This window comes from Musa acuminata, chromosome BXJ1-11 (genome assembly GCF_036884655.1).
Source record: "Musa acuminata AAA Group cultivar baxijiao chromosome BXJ1-11, Cavendish_Baxijiao_AAA, whole genome shotgun sequence".
In the NCBI taxonomy this organism is placed as follows: domain Eukaryota; kingdom Viridiplantae; phylum Streptophyta; class Magnoliopsida; order Zingiberales; family Musaceae; genus Musa; species Musa acuminata.
The window spans coordinates 6,930,247-6,953,091 of record NC_088337.1 but is presented as its reverse complement, the minus strand read 5'-3'; the positions used below and the strand labels follow the sequence as shown (position 1 = coordinate 6,953,091).

Below are 22,845 nucleotides of genomic sequence, written 5' to 3'. Positions count from 1 at the left end.
CGATGAACATGGGACAGATCTGAATCTTACCATAAAGAAAGCCTCCGTAACTTCTGATGGAAGTGGGTTCATCACGAATGCTAAGGACTTCATTTCAGTCTTCAACGTGACCGATCATGAGGGCCATGAATTCAGGGTCGACCATGATACCCTCAGCTGTTTGAAACCCGCATGAATTCTCGCATTAGCTATCTTATAACATTCGATGAATGCATACCTCAATATCATATATATATATATATATATATATATATATATATATATATATATATATATATATATATATCCACCAAACTGTAGCATTAACTTGGTCCAAAAACGAGAAGATACCACCGTAAGAACATGCAGTAGCAATGCCTAGCATAATCCTGCATGCATGCATGCAGTCCCTGGAAGCAGATGTCTGCTGCCGCCCTCCATGGATTACACCTCGATCGAGCTTGTACAGGCTGCAACAGACGTTCCCTGCTCTCGGAAGTACGTGCTGTTCTCAGAGATCACGACTGCAACGTAGTGAAAGTGAAAGCTGAGGTCTTCCACTGCAATGTTCTTCGAGGGAGGGGAGAGCCGGCTCGCTGTGACGAGCTGCACCGAGAGAGAGAGAGAGAGAGAGAGAGAGAGAGAGAGAGACCACACAGTGGTTGCTTTGAGGTCCACGGATCGATTCAAGCTTCTGTTGAACACGCCTCTTCAGTGTCACCTTGATGGGTCCCAATGGGCCCATAGCGTTGCTCCTCCAATAAGAAGGCTGGTTGATGAGAGAGTTAGCAAATGATGGGATGATAACAGTCGCATTTTCCGTTCGATAATATCGAATAATTGAGGAAAAAATAATAGTGGAAATTAATTAGGACGTAATTAAAGATGATTGATTACCAAATCAAAATTGTAATTTCTTGTATCAGTATTATTAGATTGCTTCCAAGTCACAATTAAGGAATTAAAAGATGAATTATAGTCTTTCAACCGCGTGCCGACTTTTGGAGCAATGAAAGCGATACTAATGGATCGTCAAAGAGAGAAATCAAAGAACAACTCAAGAAGAATTGGGACATTTGGGGGCGATCGAATTGATTCGGAGCTGCCCGCCCTCAAATCGAGGCGAAATTTGAAATCCCCTCAATTATTTTTTGTTTGCCCCTCGTAAAGCGTGTCCAGATCCGACTCACCGTCGTGGTGGTCGTCTTGCATCCGGCGATGGTCACGAGGCAGGGTCCACTCTTCGTGTGGTCGATGAGCCACCGAAATGTACGGGTCCCGTAAAAAGATGAGTTGTTATTGGTTGGTTTCAGGATTCAGCAAAAATTCGTGCAATGCATCCGTGCATCTTTCCGCCCTCCATAAACCCTCGATTCTCCTCTGCCGCCAACCGTGAACTCTCTCCCTCTCCCTCTCTCGCCTAGGGTTTATTCGCCATGGACACTGAAGCAGGGGAGGAGGCCAAGAACGCCGGCGACGGATCTCCCACAGCAGAGCAGGAGGACAAGGAACAGGGGGATGGCTCGTCCGCGGCGCCGCCTGAGGCCGGAGGAGAGGAGAGCAAGGAGGAGGGCGGTGATGTGGCGAAGGAGAAAGTAGAAGGTGAGAAGCGGAAGCGAGGGAGGAAGAGGAAAGCGGCGTTGGACAAGAGCGGAGAGGAGGGGGAGGGGATGCCGAAGGAGAGGAAGCGGCGGTCGGTGGTCGTGCGGGAAGGAGCCACCCCGGTGGAGAGGCCGTCCAGGGAGCGGAAGACCGTCGAGAGGTTCTCGGAGATGTCCCTTCCGAGGTCTCCCGTGCCGAAGACTTTGTCTTTCAAGCAGGTTAGGCGTTCATTAACTCAGGTTGGATGGATCTTGAAAGCTCTTTCTTTCTTCTCTAAAAGATTTGGGCTTTCTCTGTGGATTTCAGGGTTCTGGAGAGAAGCTGAAAGACATTCCAAACGGTATTGGCCGACCCCAGTCGAGCTTTATGCTGTTCCTGTTATCATTACGTTTCTCGTAATTAATTGGATTCCATTACTTCCCATAGCAGCCAATGATTGACAATTTTCATGCTTCATCTAATCTTGACTCAAGTCTCCATTGAAAATTGTAGTGAAAATGGGTTAGGACAAGTTGTGTGCAACTTTAACACTAAGCGACAAATTAAGGAGAGAATGATGAAAAAGGTTTAGGCTTTTGGATTAGATTCAAAATCTATGGAGGGACTAGGAAGGGTATAACTTATAGACTAAAGTAGGATGGTTAAATTGGAGAGATATATTTTGTGTGATATGCAATTGTTTCTTACTCAATTGGTTAAATGGTAGATTTTATATAAGAACTTTTAGATTTAACATTCTTTAAATGCCAGACTAGGTATCATGAAGTACCAAAATGTGTAAGCTTTGGATAATTCTCGATTGATTATGAACAAAAGGGTGAGTTCTCTTTATTGAAGTTGGTTTGCAGGTTCTGGCCCAACCAATCATGTGCCATTGTTTGTACCTTGGGGGCTGAGATCTCCAGTTGCTGATTGTCTGTTCCATATCTCTAACCTTCAGCTATATTATTATCCTCACATTTTGGAGGAGTAAAAATGGATTGCTGATTGGATGGCAAACTTTGGAACGAACAATTTTGTTTTCAGAAGGATGCTCCTAATTTTTATATTGTTTTTGAGTTGTGACAGCTTTCCCTCTTTCCATGAAAAATTAAGACAGTGAGAAAAAAGCAATCTTACTGGCTAAGAACAAGTTGGCTGGAACAAAAGAGACCCTAGGAGGTCAAGATCAGATTTTGGAAGACAACCAAGAAAGTAATGATGCTCCATAGTTAATAGGCATAAACGTTTTGCGGTTAAGATGAGGTGTGACACAATGTAGTAGAAAAGCTATCCTTTTTGAGAAAACCTTATTAAAATCATTCAGTTGTGTTATTGTAATAATAATCATAGTTGTAATTGGGAGGTAGCACTAAGAAAATAAGGTGGTAGACAGTTATGTCATCCCTTGAGAAATTAGTATGCGTCTTTTAAACTAGAGGTGCAACAAAAATCTGAGAAAGAAGAAGGAATCGTAGGTTTAATAAGACATGAAGTGTATGACTGTTACATGCTACCGGCGATATAGCTCTTAATACAATTTGGTTGTTTTTGTTACTTTTAAGCATCAATTTTTTTCTTAAAATTCTGCTGACTTTGCTAAATGCTGTAGTTTTTTTTAAGTTGTCAAAACGAAAATCTGATGACAACCTTCAAGCGCTTCATGGCATTCTTTTTGGAAGGAAAGCAAATGTAAGGTTTTGTTATTATTGAAGTTCTTTTACATGTGCCATTCCTATTTTCTTTATAGTGATGTCTTTCTCATTCAGGTACATTATCTTAAGAGAAATATTCTCCAGTTCTCTGGATTTGTTTGGAGCGAGAATGAGGTACCATGTCGATATGTGCATAGATTCATGAGTTAAATTAATAACGTTTAGTTTGTCTACATTGGATATTGTTTTGGGTTTCTGATGCACCAAATTGAAAGTGAACCATTAACAAGGAATACCAAATCGTAATGCCCATAGCTGATGCCAGTCTTGAAATTGAGCTTGTAGATTGCACTGATTCCAACATAATTTCTGAGAGGATTTTGACAGGGTTTCTCACAAAACAAAGGATAGTTTTCTTGTTACTTTCTTTATGGTGAAGAAACTAAATGTGTAGACAAAGAAAGGTGTAGATTTATGGAACATGGAGTACATCACAAAAGTGATTCATTTCCATTGCTAATTTAGGCTTGGCTGACGGCTCTTTCTTTCATACTACTTGAAAAACGACTCCAGGATAACAAACCTGATAAACTTCTTTATGTTTTCAGTATCTAGATTCCTCACTTCTGTTAAGCAAGTAATTTTTGAAACATACTGGATATATTTGTCACCTCTGTAGGGGAATCTATTTTGTAAATCTCGAGATTTTGGACAACTGTTTTGTTACAACCTTTGCTACGTGTTTGAAATTTATAGATGAACTGTGACCATATATCCATGATGTCATTGCTTTTTTAAGGGGAAAATCTATCTTTGATCAATTGCCTTTTAATTTGTTTTGAGTAACATTAAGAAGGCTGCCACTAATGAAACATTTTTTAGGAACATGTTAAAAGTTACTTTTTTGTTTTGCTTTTGGGTGGTGCTAAAGCATTTGTTTTGTTCAGGCAAAGCAGAGGGCAAGGTTTAAAGAAAAGCTTGATAAGTGTAAGAAGGAAAGGTTGCTTGATTTCTGTGACTTACTTGATATTCATGCTGTAAAAGCCTCTTCCAAAAAGGTAAATCAATTGAAAATTTCCCCTAAATCAATAGGTAGATATATTGTTCTTATCTAGAGAGTTTATCTTAAGTTGCTTATTTTCAGGAAGAAATTATAGCAAATTTGATGGAATTTTTGGAATCTCCTTGTGTAACTAGAGATGTAGTACTTGCTGAAAAGGTGGAATTTTTGTGCTTGTGCTGTTTCTGAATTGTTGTTATTCTTTGCATTTAGCTATTAGTATATGCAAAACTTAGTCTCACTTCATTTTTAGGAAGAAAAGAAACGAGGGAGGGCAAAGGGAAGAAGTCATTCAACACCTGGAGAAGCATCTTCAGATAGACGAATTAAGGTTTATTTATTTGTCTCATGAGTTTATTTTCTGTCCAAAAATTTGATCATGTTCTAGGGATAGTTCTTGAATGTGGTTTGCATAAGATTATTGTATATTTGACAGATGAAAGACTACTAGTATCCTCATTTTTTAAGAAAATAGAATAGTTGTGAAATGATGCCAAGTGGTATCCTTCAAATGCTTTGTAGCATTACTTTACTTTCTTTTATTTTTAATGTAAAGAAGTGGTCAGCATTTTCTAGTTGTTAGTTTGATAAATTATAAAGCTTGCTCATCATTGAGATGATATTTGCGACAAACAAGGAGCTCTTGTTTGGAGATATTGCAGTTCATTTTGCATCTTTGTCTGGTCTCTGATATTGTACAAGGTAGAGAAAAAAAATGATGAGCCATCGTTAACCTAGATGGTTAATGTAAAATGTTTTTGGTCAAATTTTTTTTAGACATTTTAAGTTTCAACTGTGAAGCATTGATTTTGGTAATGTTGGCTATGTACTTTTCTTGTACTTGACTCGTTCTTCTGGAAAACTATTACAATTAGCTCCATGTAGCACCTCTTAATGTGCAGAAACAAAGAAAGAGCCACAAGCAATCAGCTCAAGACGAGAACGAGGATAATGAAGAGGGTGCTTCAGTTGACACAAAGGAAGCATCTAGTGATGGCGAAGGTGATGGGCATGCACAGGAAGAGAGTGATCGTGATCTGGATCATGAAGAAAATGAGGAAGATGAGCAAGAGGAGCCTGAAGCCACTAATAAAAGGTGTGCTACTAAGCAAATAAAGAAGACTTCTAAGTCATCTAAGATGAAAAACAAAGTTTCTCCTGTTAAAAACATAACTTCCAATAAAATTTATTCAAAAGCTGCTTTAAATGTCTCTAGCGAAGATGAACCAAATTCAACCCATGGAAACAAAAAGGGTTCTTCCAAGGAGATGAACAAGCAAGGCTCAAGGGCCTCAACAGAAGAGAAATCTGCAATGAGAAAGAATTCTGCTAAGGTTACTAAAAGTGCCTTATCATCACCAAGAAAAAGTGATCCCGTGGATGATAGTGATTCCGAGCCACGTTCAACCACCAAAAGCAAACAGGAGGGTGGAAGGAAGGGACGGGCAATTGAGAAACCTCCAGCTACCAAGGAAAACACCAGGAAGAAAAGATCTGCTAAGTCAGAGTCAAAGGTTACGGAGAAAAAACGAGGTAGCTTCATGTTTTATTTGCATTTATGTTTTAAAATAATCTTTAATGCCTCCTGATCATGAAGGCCACTTCTATCATCAAAGCCTTTCTCTTGTGATGCATAGGAAAAGTCAAGACTAGTAAGGCCACCAACAGTGAACCTAGCACAGAGGAGTTGCATGCTGTTGTGAGTGATATACTGAAAGAAGTGGACTTCAATACTGTACGTAGCTTCAGACTCGATGCTCTACATTTACTTTCTTTGTCTCTTGATATCACCAAATTCTGTTCATGGCAGGCAACTTTGGCCGATATTCTGAGACAGTTAGGTATGATAAAATCAACTCATGAACACGTGTAGCTACTTTCTGCTGTTTGCTGCTTGTTATGTTAAATCTTTTAGATCGCACAAGCTAGAATGAAGTAGATGCTGTGTATGATCTTTGACACTTCAATTTAATCGCATACAGGGGCTCACTTCAAGATGAATCTGATGGACAGAAAAGCGGAAGTGAAGCGCATAATTGAGGATGTCATAAACAGTATGTCTGACGATGAAGACGGTGAGGATGAAGATCGTGCCGAAGATGCCAAGGAGGACGACACAAAGGAAGGTTCTGATGATGGAGATGGTGATAAGTAGCTCGGTCGGATGGGTTGACAAATTAGCACCTTCCTCGTGAATGCGTGGCATACCAGCACCATGCTAAAACCTATTTTATCTTCGGAAAATGTGATACTGGTGGCTTGGGTAACCCTAACCATTTCATAGAAATGTGTATTCGACTGCTGTGGTAGCTAATTCGTGTTGTTCCATTAGCTCATTGTACAATAGCCTTCTTAATTTTATGGAAGATTTTCCTTTAGCTTTACATAGTCCTGACTCCTGACTACAATGTTCTATTTGTGTTGTTTTCTCTTATCACCAATTGGTTCAACAACACGTTTCCTAGATTGTGTGTTGGTTCATCCTCGGACATGTCGAATGTCATGTTGGTGTTGCTTGTGTGTTGATTCTGACCTAGTGCTGTTCTAATGCTTTCTCCTACTTGAAGGGAAGGGAAGCATTTTGTCTTGACTGATGCAGAGGAATGCCTTTGACAAAAGCCTTCAATTATCACTGAGTGTAGAGAAATAATAGGGATTATGCTTTGAAAGCAACTCTCAGTTATATTGTGTAGCTGACAACCATTTGCCGTATCATTTACCTTTTATTTCCGTGGGATGCACAATGTGACTAGACATTCAATATGACTACAGCAATCAACAGTATCTCTACAAACTGGCGTCCTGCTTCAAGAAATTGATCACTAATCAGTTTCTTACATAAAAGTTTAGTAGAGCAAATCTTCAACCATTATGGTGCATGTAGTATATATATCATGAACAAATTATACAGCACCAAAGCATTCCAGGTTTGCATACAGTTCTTTGTAACCTGTCATTGCCGGGTCAATGGCGGTGGCGGTGCCGGTAATGGTGGTTGGCCAAAGGTATTGGGCCCCTCCGATGCTTGAACATTGTGGAATGGATTTGGAGCACTTGGACCGAGATGAATGCCAAACATTGGCGGATAATTTGGGAGAGGTGGCAGAGCTGAACCATAGACATATGGGATGCCTGTCATAGGTCCAGCAGCTGACGGCATGAACTGAGTGGTGATAAGTGGGGGTGGTGGCGGCTGTGCTGATGGCAGTGAAGTTGATGTAGACGGCAGCGGCTCTACAATGGGGCTTGGATGAGTCCCTGGTGGTAGCAGCGGCAGCTGATGCTGTAATTGAGGATGTGGAAGAGATGGCAACGGTGGCTGAAGCGGAGGCTGCAGCAGCAGCACATGAGAAGGCACACTGTTTTCTGTTTTAAGCCTCTTATTGTCGGAAGAAAAATCTTCTTTGTTTGCCTGGCCAATGACACCCTCCGAGGCCAGAGAGGAGAGGACATGGCACAGCATTTGGGCGGAGGAGGCAGACGCGGTGAGTTTTGCTGCCACTTCAGCAGCTGCCGTTCTCCGGTGTTCACTCTCAGAATGAGAAGAATTATTTTCGGTGAGAGGTTCCTCCTGGGTGCATCTGGTGGAAGTTATTTGTGCTTCGTCCGAGGAGCCAGCAGTAGCTTCAGGGGCAAAACCAGGAGAGGTCTCAGAGAATGCCAATGATGATTCCTTGGTTCTCTGCTCGGCTGGGGGTTGTTCACCATTAAGCTGTGCGGAGGCAACCGTTGCTCTCTCATATCGTGATTCAGCCTCCTGGAAAATGATTGAACAACGGTGATCAGTTGGAACATCAAGAGTCTCATGTTCTTTGATAAATCAGCACAAATGAATATTTGATAAATCCACGCATTCTTTGTTATTTTTTATTATGCAAATCTACAAAACAACTACTCTCATATGATAATGCATTACTCAAAACCATAAATACATGTGACGGTACATTAATCTACAAAAGAGTGTGTTGAGCATCTGGAGCCTTGAATATTTTGGAGCAATTTAGACTCACCCATATATTCTTCAACCACAAAGTACAATAATCTTACAACAGATTCATACTGCCTCCATCTTGTGACTGTCCCAAAAAGGCACCGTGCGTGGTACAGAACCTGTGCAAAATCTGCCTGTTGATATATTTGATTTCATAATCCTGAGAGGAACTCTTGACTTTTTTTAATTCTTTATATAACTCCAGTGGCAGACCTTAAACGATGGTGACTCAGCTATAGAAGTCTGGACCCCGAGATATCTAGGAATTGACATTATAAACATCATCATGAAAAACACCACAATCGTGGATAGTGTTTCCACTATATATAGTTCGACTTATCAAAACTTGAAGAACACTCAGATACAGCATCACATATGTATTAGTGGCCTTACTAACAAGAACAAGAAGCACCATTTTTTCACTTTTACATATATTTAGGTAAGGCTATCACTTAATTTATCTGTCACTGTGCTAGCCATCATGTGTTAAGAAGAAACTGATCCATTATCTGAATTAACGTGTGCTAAGCTTTATTTATTAAATGATGCTTTTGATAGATTTGGATAAACAATACACTAAAAGTGCATCATATATTACTTTTATGTAAACAGAACTAAGAAAGTCCAAGAAGAGTACCTGAAGTTGGTGACGAACTTGTTCGATCTTTATTTCCTGAAAAACCAATCCCAAACAGAAAATAAAAAGTGATTAGGAGTATACCTGTGACTAGAAAAAAAAATCAGTAAATTAAAAGCTAGCATAGGTCAAACATAATGACATCTGCCAGTGACTCACCTGCTCATGGAGGGCTTCTTTCAAATACGATATCAAAGTTGCTCTGGACAATTCAGCTGCCTTTAGTTGTTCTATGCACTCTAATAGCATGTGATGCTGCATCTGCAACTCTCCCATGACTTCAGATCCATTTATACTCCCTATTCATCAACCAGAGTCACAAAAACTCCATGTGGCAAACAAGAAATACAAATATGAATACAATCATATGTCTACACAACACATACCCTGAAACATAGCTTGACAGTATTTAACAGCAGTAAAAATGGTACAATCACAACAAAACTAAATGTATCCAATGACTACACAATACTACTACCAATCTACAGATGAAGCATGGACATGAACACGATACAGACACAACATGATATGCTGATACGGCAAATCATAAAAAGGAACACAATAAGGTATGCAAAATACATATCAATATAAATGAGTATTTCTGTATGTCTATATGTAGATATAACATGTCCACTTTAGAAAATATATAATCACCAGGTATGTAACTTATGAGCTGTGTGATGCTTGTCATATAACTATTCACCCTAAAAGCACACGAAAGAAACATTAAGGAGCCTTCTCACGTTCATGTTCAGGGAAAAAGTCTAATACATATGTATCCCTAGTACATGACATGCCCAACAGCCTTACATAGATGATATGTATTTAACATACATATCATACATTCAGTATCCTGTATATGTTATGATGTCCTGAAATATCTTAAAAGTCTGAAGCAATATTGAATATATATATATATATATATATATATATATATATATATATATATCAAAGTCCAACACAAAATCATTTTAAAGTGTCCATGCTCCTCCGTGATGATCGCTCATTTTTCTTGTAAAATGCAGAAAATGTGAAGCAAAGAATCACAACACTTGAAGGAAATTGATCTGTCATTGGTGAAAGAAAAAAGTTCAAATATAGTGAAGCAGACCTAATAGGAACTTAATATGTCAAATGACAGATGATTATTTGCAAAAGAATAAACCATCCTCGTAGTCTCTTCAGATTGACCAGACAAGCATTACGGTTAAACACAGATAGGTAAGCAGCTTAAAATGTCCATGCTTGTGTCCTCTTTTGTGAAGAAATATGTAGCAGAGGCAGAAAGAAATTGATCTGGCTTCGGTAAGGGAAACTAGAATTCTTGTTTTAGTGAACTGAACCAAATCAGCAACTCAATATGGTACAAGGCACAAATAATTAGCTAAGGAAAATCAATCTAAGCATAATTTTCCCGATTGACCATTGTCAACTTTGTTTCTCACAATTCCTTGACATCCCACAATATTACTGGTGAAACTGTCAAGAATTAACCAGAATCAAAGATTTTAGGCCAGTAATACAGGAAAAGAAATGCAATCCTTTGTTACGAAAAAATTTAATAAATGACAAAAAAGAGATGAGGAAGAGGAGAATATGGCAGGAGCGAAGAAGAAGAAAGAGGAATATAATGACGAGGAGGGGAACAAAAGAAACCAACATGTTCTTCACCCGACAGTCATCAACTGCTTGTCAGACACTGCTCATCTGACTGCCCATTCTCAATTGCCAGATCAAGTGCCACTATACACTGCATGCCCGCTTGCTGGGCATTGGAAGGGAGAAATCAGACATAGAGACAAAGGGAAGCTCACTCAAAGAAAGGATCTTTCAAATTTTAAAGTATAACAAAATTAGAACATTTGATGTCTTTCGTTCCTGCTTTTTCTTTTATTCGTTTTAATATTTTTATATATTACATTTAAAAGAATATTCAGGTTGATCTGAATTCACTAGTCTAACCTAGTCAATCTGGTCAATTCCAGTACGAGAACATAGGGCCAACCTTGTCGCTGATCTTGGCAGGTCTTGCATCTTAATGGAGAACATATAGATCCATTCAGATGTAAAATTACATAAATTGACCATTGCTAGCCTGAAGCATGTTCTCTAGAAGCTGGAAAAACCTGAACAAGCATCTAAAGAAAGAGATCGCACTTAATACCTTTGTTAAAAGCAATGACATTGATAGGATAGCCAGTCTAAAACAAAATTTGACTGTTCCACCCCAGAGCCATGAAGCAATCCTAGACATGACTCAACAATTGCATATTTTATATAATCAGGAATCTAGATAATCCTATTCCCTATTTCATTAATGTACTGTATTCCAGCCAAATATTGGCATGATTCAGGTGGATGCCAAGGTATTGGCATGCTACAGTAAAAAAATGTATATTGGCCTTTACCATGTCATATTTACCAAAGTTAGATTGCCTATTTGGGCATCGTTAGTCATACAGGCAGGCACAGTAGGAATGTGAAGTCAAAGCACAGGTCATCACAAATAAAAAAAATGATGTTTGAATAATACAGTAGTGATAACAGTCTTCATATTTAAATTTAAAGCCTTTATTTTCTTTTTCATGCAGTAGTGAGGTTAAAAGAACAAAAGGAAATCAAAGGAAATATCTCTCTCTCCCCCCTCCCTTCTATATACTTCTCCCTCTCTCTACCTCCTCACTCTTGTATGAAACCCCATCTCTAGTACCTGCATAAGCATGCAGAAGATAGCTCTCTTCAAGGAAAGTTAAGCCCTGAGGTTTAAGCAAAGAGTCAAAATTGTTGTCAATCTTGAGATAATAAACAGATTAACTTTTCTAATTTATTCACCAGTTTATCAGTGAGATAATAAACAAAATGAAAGTTATGTTTTCATTTCCCATATCGTGTGAATCAAATGAGCTGGCCAATATGACATTCACTAGGCACAGAGTCAACGACTGTTAACAGTATACAAGCCGAGGTACAAGGACCTCAGTTCAGGATAGGGGCTAACTTTTTCCAATACAACCTACTAGAGTTGCATCCCTATTGCTCAGGTTATTGGCCGTGTCTTTCTTGCATATGTTACAAGAGCCTAAAGTCAAAATATACTCTATGGTGTCCTACTGAACTGAAATGTTCACATATGCACATATAATCATGTAGCATGAGTCCATTGATTGATGATATATGTTTGGTGATCACACAACTCCTGTAAGTCTAAACTTATTCTGTACATTATGACATATTGATGTATATGTGTATATGAATACAATCTAGTAGCTTGTTACATTGGTTAATATACTGTTATTTCCTTTTGCAATTCAATGCCTCTTAAAATATATTTTTCTTTCAAATTTGCTTATAAAACTATAATGCCAATATTCGATACATTATTCAGGAAACGTATAAACGGGGATATTCAGGTGTACGGTGTGATTGTCAGCGAGAACATAAATCTGAAAATCACTCAAAACCAAATACTTTTAGCTGCTACATTTCATTAAAAAAATCATATATAATCTACGATATTAACTATAAACTGATAAAACCACCACAATTTGCTTGTTTCAACATGGCAAAGTACAGTATTTGGTAACGAGATGATAAATGAAACCAGTATGGTACATATGGCTTTACTCCTTTGTCACATCCAAAGTTAACTTATTATGTGATCCAAGCATAACTATATAAACAAAGCGAATGAAAGTAACTTGAACATTTCCGAGTAGATTAGAAAGGATGTAATATGTACCATATTCAATATCACTCCCAAGTTCCTTTTCTAATTTATCAACAATGCTAATAGCACTTTGACATTTTCTAAATAAAGCTTCTTCATCACAAACATGATCATAGCTTGAAATGATCTTCTCCAGAAATTCACTAGATTGCTTCTGCACATCATACATGCAGACAAACATTAGTGGTCAACATCTTGCATGTTTTCATGCACAAACTTACATCAGAGCATGCTCACATAGTCAAAGATGTGATTAAGGCTTCTTACCGACTTGTAAATAATGGCCTTCACATTTTTATTTCCATTGTCAAGCCTCCTTCCCGATATTTCTTCCTTAAGAATTTGTCCACGAGAACCGAAAACTTTACGTTCATCCCATATGTCAACCTGAAAAGATAATCAATTTTAAAAAGAAATACATCAAGTCAGCTGATGAGATCGGATAAGGCTGAGATGTGTGTCTGCGGTCATTAAAAAAGAAAATAAGATGTGTTTACATTCATGAGCAAATAAGTGTGCATGGTAGAAGATAGAATAAGATAATTCCTAAAGATGGTCCAAACGTGTCAAAAGAAGATCAATACATGTCCCAGTCATCCAAGGTGACTAATGGGATTGGTGGTCAAGAGGAAAAATGAGAACACTTAAGAAACCTAATTAGAAACAATAAAATGATATTCAACTTATCATAGTTTGACTAGTGCTATTGCCCTAGATAAAGATCCATGGTGGGAAAAAAAATCAATGTAGTCAACCAAAAACAAAGGGAAGTATTTTAGTTTACCGTGTGTTAGAATAGGGGAACGGGAAAAAAAAGGACAATATAATAATAGAAATATCGCTTCTTTTTTCTTCTTCTTAACCAAAAACAAGGGTAGAAATCTAAGAGATAGTGCCATGTTGTCACGGACAAACTTCTAAACAAGGTGTTCGATGTAATGCTTATACATGTCCGTGTCTTTTGGCATGTTCATGCCTTGTACAACATGTAGAGGGGCGGCCGAAGGCTTAATAGTCTCATTTTAGTTGGGTTGGTGGCCTCTTTAGGCTTGTAAATAAAGGTTGTGTCATGTGGACACGTGCGAGAGATTTTCGGTCTGTAATGGACCATTTTACCCTTTGTTGTGCCACTGTTCAGAGCTTATAAAGTATGTTTGTAATTTGCATTGTCTATGAAGTGTTTTTCGGACATGTTTGCTTGTGGATCCCGATTGAGGCGTTCTCTCTAACCCGTTCTCTCTTTTGGTGGTCCTAAGGGACAATGGGAGGCTTCGGGGAGGCTGACCTTTGCGGACGGACACGCAAGGGTGCCGCACGACTTAGGCAAAACCAGCTAAGTCCGTGTCATATGGTATCAGAGCGGGACAAGCACTCATAAAAACACTTAGTATGCAAACGTGGGGGACCTAGCGGGGCTGCGTTGAGGGCAGTCAGCACACGCGTGAACGTTTGGGGGAAAACGGGCATGGAGATGTAGGGGAAAAGGAGTCGCTCAGAGGAGCGAGCATCTGAGTTTGGCATTCAGAGGAATGGCCAACCCTTCGCGCAAGAGGCACCACGAGAACAGGCAAGCTTGGAAGAATGTGGAGCGCACAAAGGTTGGGATGGCTGAGTTTGAGCTACGGCTCAACGTTGACAACTTTACTTGATGGTGCTCAAGGCAAGCGAGGCGCTTGGCAAAGGACGAGACCATGCAAAGTGGAATGAGTTGCTCAGCGACCGAAAGAGTTGTGCAAAGCTCACAGAGGTGAGGGGAATTGCTAACTCGAAGAATTCGGTACTCATGCATGGGCTTGTATGCGGACGATGGATTGTTCGTGGCCATCCCAAGGCGGTCGAGACTCGGCGCCATGGAGCATTGAAACTTTCTCTTCGGCATGCGAAGGATACGTCCGGAGGAGGCTGAAGTGTGCAACGAGTTCAGCATGTTGCTAGGCCTTGAGGGGTGCAGCGGTGGTTGTATTGACGTGGAGGCGCAATCTAGCAAGTGCGTTTGCAAGAGGCAGAACAATGCACAGTTTGTTCAACAGATCGGAGTAGTCCAAGGGGATGGTGGTCTCCGAAACGAAGAGAGATGTTGCTCCAACGGGACAGTTATCCAGGAGGGATAAGTCTCGGCTCTCCAGAGGGAGAATCATGTGAGATGGACTTCACATGTTGAGGAGGAGTACCTCACAAACAACAACTCCACGAAGCTCAATGGACCGAGCAAGCAGCGAGGAGTTGTCGCATGATCTCGCTTGAGAGAATGCATTGGTGGATGCATTGCGAGATCAAGTGGGGGAGCGACCTGAAGCAACTTAAATGAAGGTACACTTAGAGTCGATATGGAGATCGGACTCAAGGGAGGGCTGACCCGTGGAATGGTGGGCACGAGGGCCACCATCGACTCAATGCGAAAACGAGGAGCGGAGCAACTTGGGTGTAACTTGACGAAGTACCCAAGCCGCATGAAGGGAGCCAGCAGAGAAGTTGGAACATGGAGCAGAAGCACAGTGCTTTCCTTAGACAGAGGTCAAAGACATGAACTCTTGCAGAGGCAAGGGTAGGATCATGTTGTTCCATGGGTCCTTCATTCTGACGGAGCGGACTCATCTTGCATGGTGCCAAAGACGAAGGGAGCTTCTGGGCACATGCACCTTATCTCGGAGGAGCATTTGATGGAGGAACTAAGGCGACTCAATTTGCGGAGGTAAAGTTGGGTTCAGAAGGCCTTAGCACGGGGCAAGAGGACGCAGAGACGGGTACTCTTGAAGAATATGCCACAGTGTTGCCATTCAAGTTGCCATGAAGGAAGCGGTGCGCAGTGGAGATTGTGCTGGTAGGGGCAGAGGCCCAGGATCCAGACAATGGTGCACAAACTACAGTGAAGTCGGGGGACTTCGGGAGCTACTAGGCGACGGATTGTCCTAGAGCGGTGCTTCATCTAGGTGTGACCCAAGAGTGGGTGGATGAAGGTCGATTGCCAAAGGAGCGAACAAAATCGAAGGTGGAGGAGACCCTGCGATGTATTGGCAGAGGCCACACATAGAGGGTTCACAATTCGAGTTTATTCCACAAGGATCAGAATGCAACAGAGATGTCACCAGGAGGCGACATGGTGCAGCGGATCGTGGTGGAACAGTTCGTAGCAATGCGATACACACGACACAGTCCCGTGAGGGATGAGATCATATGGAGGTATGATCGGGAGCTACTAGGAGCTCCGCTTTGGTGAACAACACGACGGCAGGAAGGGCTATGGATTCAAGGAGTGAAGGCCATGGTACCGCAGAGGCGGGTCTTCCGGGCGTGCACCGAATTTTGCATCGGATGAAAACCTTGGTCATCAGCATATGGGGGCTGGGTTCCACCAAGGGAAAAGTTCGAATGCAAGTACCAATGAGTCCCATGGGAGGGACTTGATCATGCAGAGGTATGATCGAAGCAGCTGGAGAGTTGGACTGCTCCAGAGTTCATATTCGCTTAAGGGAGCCCGACAAGTCAGAGGACAAGGTCGAGTAAGCGAACGTTGCTACCAAGGAAGCTAAGGAGAACAGAATCGGTGCAAACTCTACAACGTGATGGCAGAGGCCATGCATGGGAGTTGCAGTCTGTCTTTCCATCGACAAAACGGACTGCTTGGAAAACACAGAGGTGTTGAAGCAGGGGGTCGAAAGGGGCGAGGAAGCGACGACGAGTCCAGAGGGACTTAGCTACCCAAAATCAAGCATCAGTTAGAATGGAGGTGGACTCAGAGGAGTGCCACAGAGACATATCTACTGATTGTGAAGAAAAGGGATTCAGAGGCGAGGCGACGGATAGTAGTGCCATGGGCATGGCAGCGCCATGGTACCGCAGAGGCGGGACCTCCGTGAAAGTCATTGATCCCTTGCTCTCATGGAGGGAGAGCGCTTGGTCGTGAAAGGGGCCGAGGAGGTGGAGCATGCAGAGGCAATCTCCAAGTACCGAGACAAGGCTGAAGGGCAGAGGCCAAGAAACTTCGTAAGACCGGTGTCAACAAGTTTCTCATCAAGATAGCCGTAAGTGAAGGACTTCGGGTCATGCAAGAGTGCACGACCAAGGAACGAAGCAAGCAGTACGCGGTGCTGTACCTTTGTTACTCAGTGGAGTAGGCGGCAGGGTTGATGGAGAAGACGGTACAATCCCAGGGGCGACCTCATCTATCAGAGAATTACTCCAAGTTGGGGTGAAAACTTCCTGCATTCCAGAAGTTCAATGGCATTGAGAAGGTGAATCACAGTAACTAACTCAACGCAAGGAGTGCAAACACTTCAAGTGCTTCAGAAGTGTGAGCAAAGAGCAGGCGAAGGCCAGTAACCAGCTCGATGCATGAAGTACAACCTCGAGGAGGCGGGCGAAGTCAAGTAACTTTTGCCTTCTCAACTCTTAAGAGAATGGGCGAAACCGAGTACCCCAATTCTCTTATCTATCCAGCAGAGGAGCTCTGCACAAGTTCAAAGACCCTTCGAAGATAACGGAAGACAATAGTTGTCAAATCCTCACCAACGGTGATCAGTGCTACTGAGAGTAGATTGTCCGCTTCATTTCCCAACGAAATGCCAATCGAAAGCGGAAGTGATGCGAACCTACTTGGATGTGACAACTAACTGAAAGAAGAGTCAATGAGCAGATTTTGTGGAGGAAGGACCCAAAACTTCAGAAGTTTACGAGACGATGCTCGTTAAAGCTCCAACAAGCATCCACCCAGTTCGAGCAGCATGTGGAATTTCTGAGAGACTGGCGCAGTAAGGATGGTCTTTTCCTTCATCTGGGAGATCCGCAGGAATCAATGAGGATCAACACAACTCAGCCAACCCCACACCAGAGTCAGAGTCATTGGCGAGTTGAAGCAGCATGGCGGATCAAAGGTTCGACTACTCAGAAACAGCAGCGGAGAGCAGCTGGGAGCCAGGAGGCGCATTGCAGCTGGAGCAGAAGATTGAAGACTCAGCAAAGGCGAAGAGTTGCAGTGTTCACAAAGGCTTCGACGAGGACGTCGAAGGAATAAGTGGGGGAGAATGTCACGGACAAACTTCTAAACAAGGTGTTCGATGTAATGCTTATACATGTCCGTGTCTTTTGGCATGTTCATGCCTTGTACAACATGTAGAGGGGCGGCCGAAGGCTTAATAGTCCCATTTTAGTTGGGTTGGTGGCTTCTTTAGGCTTGTAAATAAAGGTTGTGTCATGTGGACACGTGCGAGAGATTTTCGGTCTGTAATGGACCATTTTACCCTTTGTTGTGCCACTGTTCAGAGCTTGTAAAGTCTGTTTGTAATTTGCATTGTCTATGAAGTGTTTTTCGGACATGTTTGCTTGTGGATCCCGATTGAGGCGTTCTCTCTAACCCGTTCTCTCTTTTGGTGGTCCTAAGGGACAATGGGAGGCTTCGGGGAGGCTGACCTTTGCGGACGGACACGCAAGGGTGCCGCACGACTTAGGCAAAACCAACTAAGTCCGTGTCAATGTGGCAACTTATAACTTTGTATCAAGATCCCTTCTTTAGTACTAAAGTATCCCAAAAAAAAACTACACTAAGATTAAAACATGTTAATTTAATCTGAATCCAAGTTCATCACCATTTCAAAGGGCTTCGGATTGACCTCTTCTTTCCACACCTAGTATAAAACCGAAAACGTGTCTCAATTTCCATCACATAAGACTCGACCAAATATCCTCTCTAAATGAGTCTGATAAAAATGAATCAAGTTGGACAAAACTACTGCCTCATATGTGAGAAATATTCTGTAGAATTTTCTACACACCAAGCAATAAGCTTGATTAAGGATGACCCTGGGTGTCACAACAAGATTACTTCTTTGCTATCTAGGTGACCAAGGTTCCAGTCATGTGAAAACTTCTCTGCTAGCAAGGGTCTGACAGATAACTTTCACCGTTGCCAAACACCAAATTAGCTGGAGCCTCGTGCACTTGGCCGCTCTTTTTTGTGAAGCAATCTCAATACAGATTGGTGTCAACTGATATTCCCCAATCTGTAAATATCAGATGGCACTTATTGGTCCAATTGGCATTCAAATCGACACCCACTACACAAATATGCAGAAACAAGCAATAAAATTGACATGCACATAAATGTTCACAATAAGTTACTGCCAGTAGTTGGTAATGCTTCTTCATAACAAGTAAAATTATAGAAGCCCATGCATGTTTAGTCCTTGATAGAAACTTAAGCATAGGCATGAAAGACATCTGGGCACTCATTTTCATCCTTACATAAGAAGAAACACCAAAAATGTTTCAGCAGAAGGTCATGGAATCATGCTTTTAAATGATAATATGAAAACACAGAATATCTAGATCATGAGAATTGACTAGTTTCAATTACCAGTCTTAGTACAGTTTTCCTTCCAAATTCATCTCCATTACCACATACATCATTTAAAGCATCAGGAAGAACTTTCCAGAATTCATTAATGAACTCTAAACCTTTTCTCCGGCTGTTCTGCAAAATATCATTAGCAAGGTAGAGAAATGATACTCTTTGTTCCCTCGGAGAGCAATAAAATTGTCTCTCCCATGTTTCCACAACTTGTGTTGCTTTGTTCATGTGGAAGATGCACCAATGTGATAAAGCTTGTTAGAAGTTAAGTATGTTACATCACATGGCTCCACTTGGGTAAAAAGAAGGGAGAGAACTGAAAATAACTTAATTGCTTTGACAGTTGGAAATAATTTAACCTCTATAGTGTTAATCATTAACCTCTAAAAAGGTGACCAGGTTCACATAATTTCAGAAAAGTTTGTACAGTAGTTTGAGAGAGGAAGAAATACTGGCCTCTTATGTAAATCTGGTATATATATGCAACAAGAAATAAATAGAGGGAGAATACTGAATATCATATAAAAAGACAAAATATATAATTAATTCACTTATAGTATGTTGTATAAGCAAAATATTTGTAATTCGTTTTATATAGTTCCAAGAGATGCAACTTATCATTTATTCTAAAATTGCTTGAATTTAAATTAACTAGCATTTTTATAAGTCCAAGAGCACACTTACACCACATTTTATGCAGTCCAAGTATTACTTAACTCGTTCTTGATAGAGGACAAGCACATGAAAAAATCATGCGACTTATAATTTTCTACAATAACTACAAAAACAAAAAAACAAATCATCTGATTTGCTATATAGTTAAGGTCCCTGAGTATGTTGATTTTTTGTAATTAACAAGGCACACAAGTAACAGCAAAATAGCAAGGTAATCATCACACTGTACAAAAGCATGAAATACTTCCAGTCATAATAAATACGAACACCAAGTTCATTATGTGCTGCCATCAAGAACTAAGCTATTAATTTATTTATTTTCCAAATTAATTTCTACTAATTCAACTGAAGGATACTCTCTATGCTCTGCTGCGTATTGTTGAGCTTAGCAAGCTTATCCACCAAAATCTGCCCATTAAATGATCCGTTCATTATTCCTGATCTGAAGTTCGGAAATTCAAAATACCAGAAAACCTGCAAAATGAATTATCAAGACAAGTATAAAGTGATGATGCAAAGAAGAAGAAACAATAGACATAAACTAAAAAAATAATGAACATGTCCGAAATGAAGAATGTATATTCCAACCAGGCATGAATATTCTTCACGTAACAACTTCATGAGAGAAAATAAATTCAAATCAACCAATTGTGAAGAATGCAGGTGTGGCAAGAGAACATCAGTGAACTCGATTGTCTCAGTAACTTGATCACAATAGATATAAAAGTAGGAGAATATTCATTGTTTTAACTGAAAAGGCTAGCTGAAGATGTTTTTAAATTTCACAGCAAGGGGCATGCTGTGTTGAAATTACAACATAATATTGGAAATGTCACAGGATCCACTCCAGGTGTCAGAGATGCTATACCAAGCTAGTATTCTGTTGGGATGCCCTCAACACATCATGAACCATCATGCTATTATGGTAAGAAACAGATGGAATGGTCAAAAACTTAAATCCATAGGGGGAAGAAAACCCCAATCATTTTATGAAATCTTACAACTAGCTATTGACATGATAATAATCTTAGCAGTGCTAAAGCATCACATTTTGAGAAAGGGCCAAATACTATGCCATCAAAATAATGGCTATTATTATCTATATAATTTTTCTCATTTGTTAGTCTATGTTGCAGTTAGGTTGTTAAGAACTACAGTTTGACAATTCTAATTTCAGGTGGCATAGCAATTTAAAATAACCACAAAATCCAAATCTTATGATAACAGAGAAACAGACATAAAACCTCCATCAAGCATATTCCTCAAATTATCAAGATTTATCAACTCCACCAAGTAAAGCAACAATCTTAATTACATTTCTAATTAGACCATAAAACTAAGAATTGAAATTTATTGAACACGATAATCATCAGATCATCAGCATAAGGGCCCCTGGAGTTGCTAACCTGATATGACCCAGTCAAAAAAGTTGGAGCCAAATTCCCAGCCAAGACATTTTCCGTCAAAAGAGAAATCTTAATAAAACTTGAAAGGATAGTTGGTAGATTGAAGATCTACATTTTTGGTTGTACTTCAATCCATGTAATGTTAAACCCCTCTAAACATTAGCATTAAGAATTGAAACAACAAACTTTCCTATAAGAAACAATGTTTATGTGAGAGACGAAAATAAGCCAAGGAGCTGATGGAACAATATCACCTAAATGGAGCACAACCTGCTATGGTACTGAAACATATCCAAACTAATGTGAAATAGTAACTGGATAAAACAAGAATGTCATACTACAAAGATTATGTTTGTGTATTGTCACGGTGACATCCAAGACCACTAAATAGTCCTTTCACTAAGTCAAGAGCACCACTAGGAACTAACATAGACGTTCAGATTATAAAGCAGTAACAGTAAACCAGAGTGAATATTTGATTGATGCTTGGGAGGAAAAAAATTTTGACTCTAAGGGAACATGATGAAAAGATCATTAAGAAAAAAAAATTCGCTTTCAAGATAAAAACGTCAAGGGTTGTCTGAGAAACACCGATCAATGTGCTCACCGGTTGCTACGTGCAGTAACCAACACAGTACGTACTTTATGCGACACGCACCATGAAACTAATTGATACGATTATTTGAAACCGATTGCAAAACAATCTAAGAATCGGGTCAGCATTCATCATCCGCAAAATTCTTTTTTTATCTTGAATTAGTAGACACCATGAAACTGACTGGCTTGTACCCGCGACAATTTCTTTATTATGTCAAGCCCTAGAACAATCGCCAGCCAACATAATTTTGGGAGTAAACTTCAGTCAAACGTCCCCAAGACGTCAAATTTGGTGATTCTCGACAGAAACACCAATCGCGACCAACGAAGCTAGTAACCCCACTATGAACGAATTGGAAGGGCAACAAAGAACCACGGCAAACAACGAAGATAAAAGAACAAGCAACAGCATCAGCAAGAGGGGAAAGGAGAGGGCGAAACCTTCGGACCAGCTAATCGACTGGTAATCTTACATGCAAAATCTAGTGCGGGCGGTGGAAGAGCAGATCCAGGGTCCGGGATTGCTGCATTCTTGGGTGGGATGCCGGAAGGGTTAGGGTTTTGCCCTACCTTCTTTTCCTGGCTCGAGACGAGAGAGTCGGTTCGGATCTTTAACTGGAGTTTTTACACATTAATTCTTTTTTTAAATTAAAATTTCCTATACCCCCTTATAAATGTTAATATAACAAAAAACAGATTTAACATATCTATCCTCTGTATATATTAATTTAAGATTTCATATATCTTTCTTATAAATTAAGAGGAGAAAAATGACTTGGTCATCCATGTCTTGATATCAAATCAATCATAGATGATAAGTATACAGAGAATAGTATGGGCGACATAGACGTCAAATATAACATGACGAGAATCAATAATGGAACATCATAACAGGAGTTGGGCTATACGACTACAAGGAAAGGATTCACGAGAGATGGACGAGGTTATAGGACATCCTGATAATATTATTTTTTTTTTAGAATTATAAAAATTTTAAATAAAAAATCATGATACTAGTTGAGTCCAAATAAAGTAAAGGAGATAGGAAATAATATATAATTATCTCGAGATAATATACCTTCTGCAACGAGAATGAAAAGAAACAAGAAACAACACAAGACCACCTGCCGTCTCTAGCAAGATAAGTCCTCTCTCTCTCTCTCTCTCTCTCTCTCTCTCTCTCTCCTTGTTTTG

General features: G+C 40.2%; 2 protein-coding genes across 5 annotated transcripts; one reads left to right on the top strand and one right to left on the bottom strand.

Annotated features, from left to right (window-relative positions):
* The first annotated feature begins 1,280 nt into the window (after positions 1 to 1,280).
* LOC135582468 (DEK domain-containing chromatin-associated protein 1-like) lies at positions 1,281 to 6,659 on the top strand. 3 transcript variants are annotated; one of them, XM_065089603.1, is made up of 12 exons: positions 1,353 to 1,799; positions 1,888 to 1,921; positions 3,173 to 3,252; positions 3,330 to 3,389; positions 4,163 to 4,273; positions 4,360 to 4,434; positions 4,529 to 4,606; positions 5,161 to 5,371; positions 5,497 to 5,808; positions 5,913 to 6,010; positions 6,086 to 6,116; positions 6,258 to 6,659. In XM_065089603.1, the coding sequence occupies exons 1-12, from the start codon at positions 1,416 to 1,418 to the stop codon at positions 6,428 to 6,430; spliced, it is 1,647 nt and encodes a 548-aa protein (XP_064945675.1). In that variant the 5' UTR covers positions 1,353 to 1,415; the 3' UTR covers positions 6,431 to 6,659. The 3 variants fall into 3 exon arrangements, with proteins under 3 accessions (XP_064945677.1, XP_064945675.1, XP_064945676.1); XM_065089604.1 differs by having other exon boundaries at positions 1,360 to 1,799; positions 5,178 to 5,371; positions 5,492 to 5,808; XM_065089605.1 differs by lacking the exons at positions 6,086 to 6,116; positions 6,258 to 6,659 and having other exon boundaries at positions 1,281 to 1,799; positions 5,892 to 6,010.
* A 402-nt stretch (positions 6,660 to 7,061) lies between these two features.
* Positions 7,062 to 22,278, bottom strand: LOC135597097 (uncharacterized). 2 transcript variants are annotated; one of them, XM_065089606.1, is made up of 8 exons: positions 22,125 to 22,278; positions 20,005 to 20,122; positions 18,980 to 19,227; positions 12,898 to 13,017; positions 12,643 to 12,784; positions 9,063 to 9,202; positions 8,904 to 8,939; positions 7,062 to 8,032 (listed from the first exon to the last, which is right to left on the bottom strand). In XM_065089606.1, the coding sequence occupies exons 2-8, from the start codon at positions 20,078 to 20,080 to the stop codon at positions 7,229 to 7,231; spliced, it is 1,566 nt and encodes a 521-aa protein (XP_064945678.1). In that variant the 5' UTR covers positions 20,081 to 20,122; positions 22,125 to 22,278; the 3' UTR covers positions 7,062 to 7,228. The 2 variants fall into 2 exon arrangements, with proteins under 2 accessions (XP_064945678.1, XP_064945679.1); XM_065089607.1 differs by having other exon boundaries at positions 22,093 to 22,245.
* Positions 22,279 to 22,845: the final 567 nt, after the last annotated feature.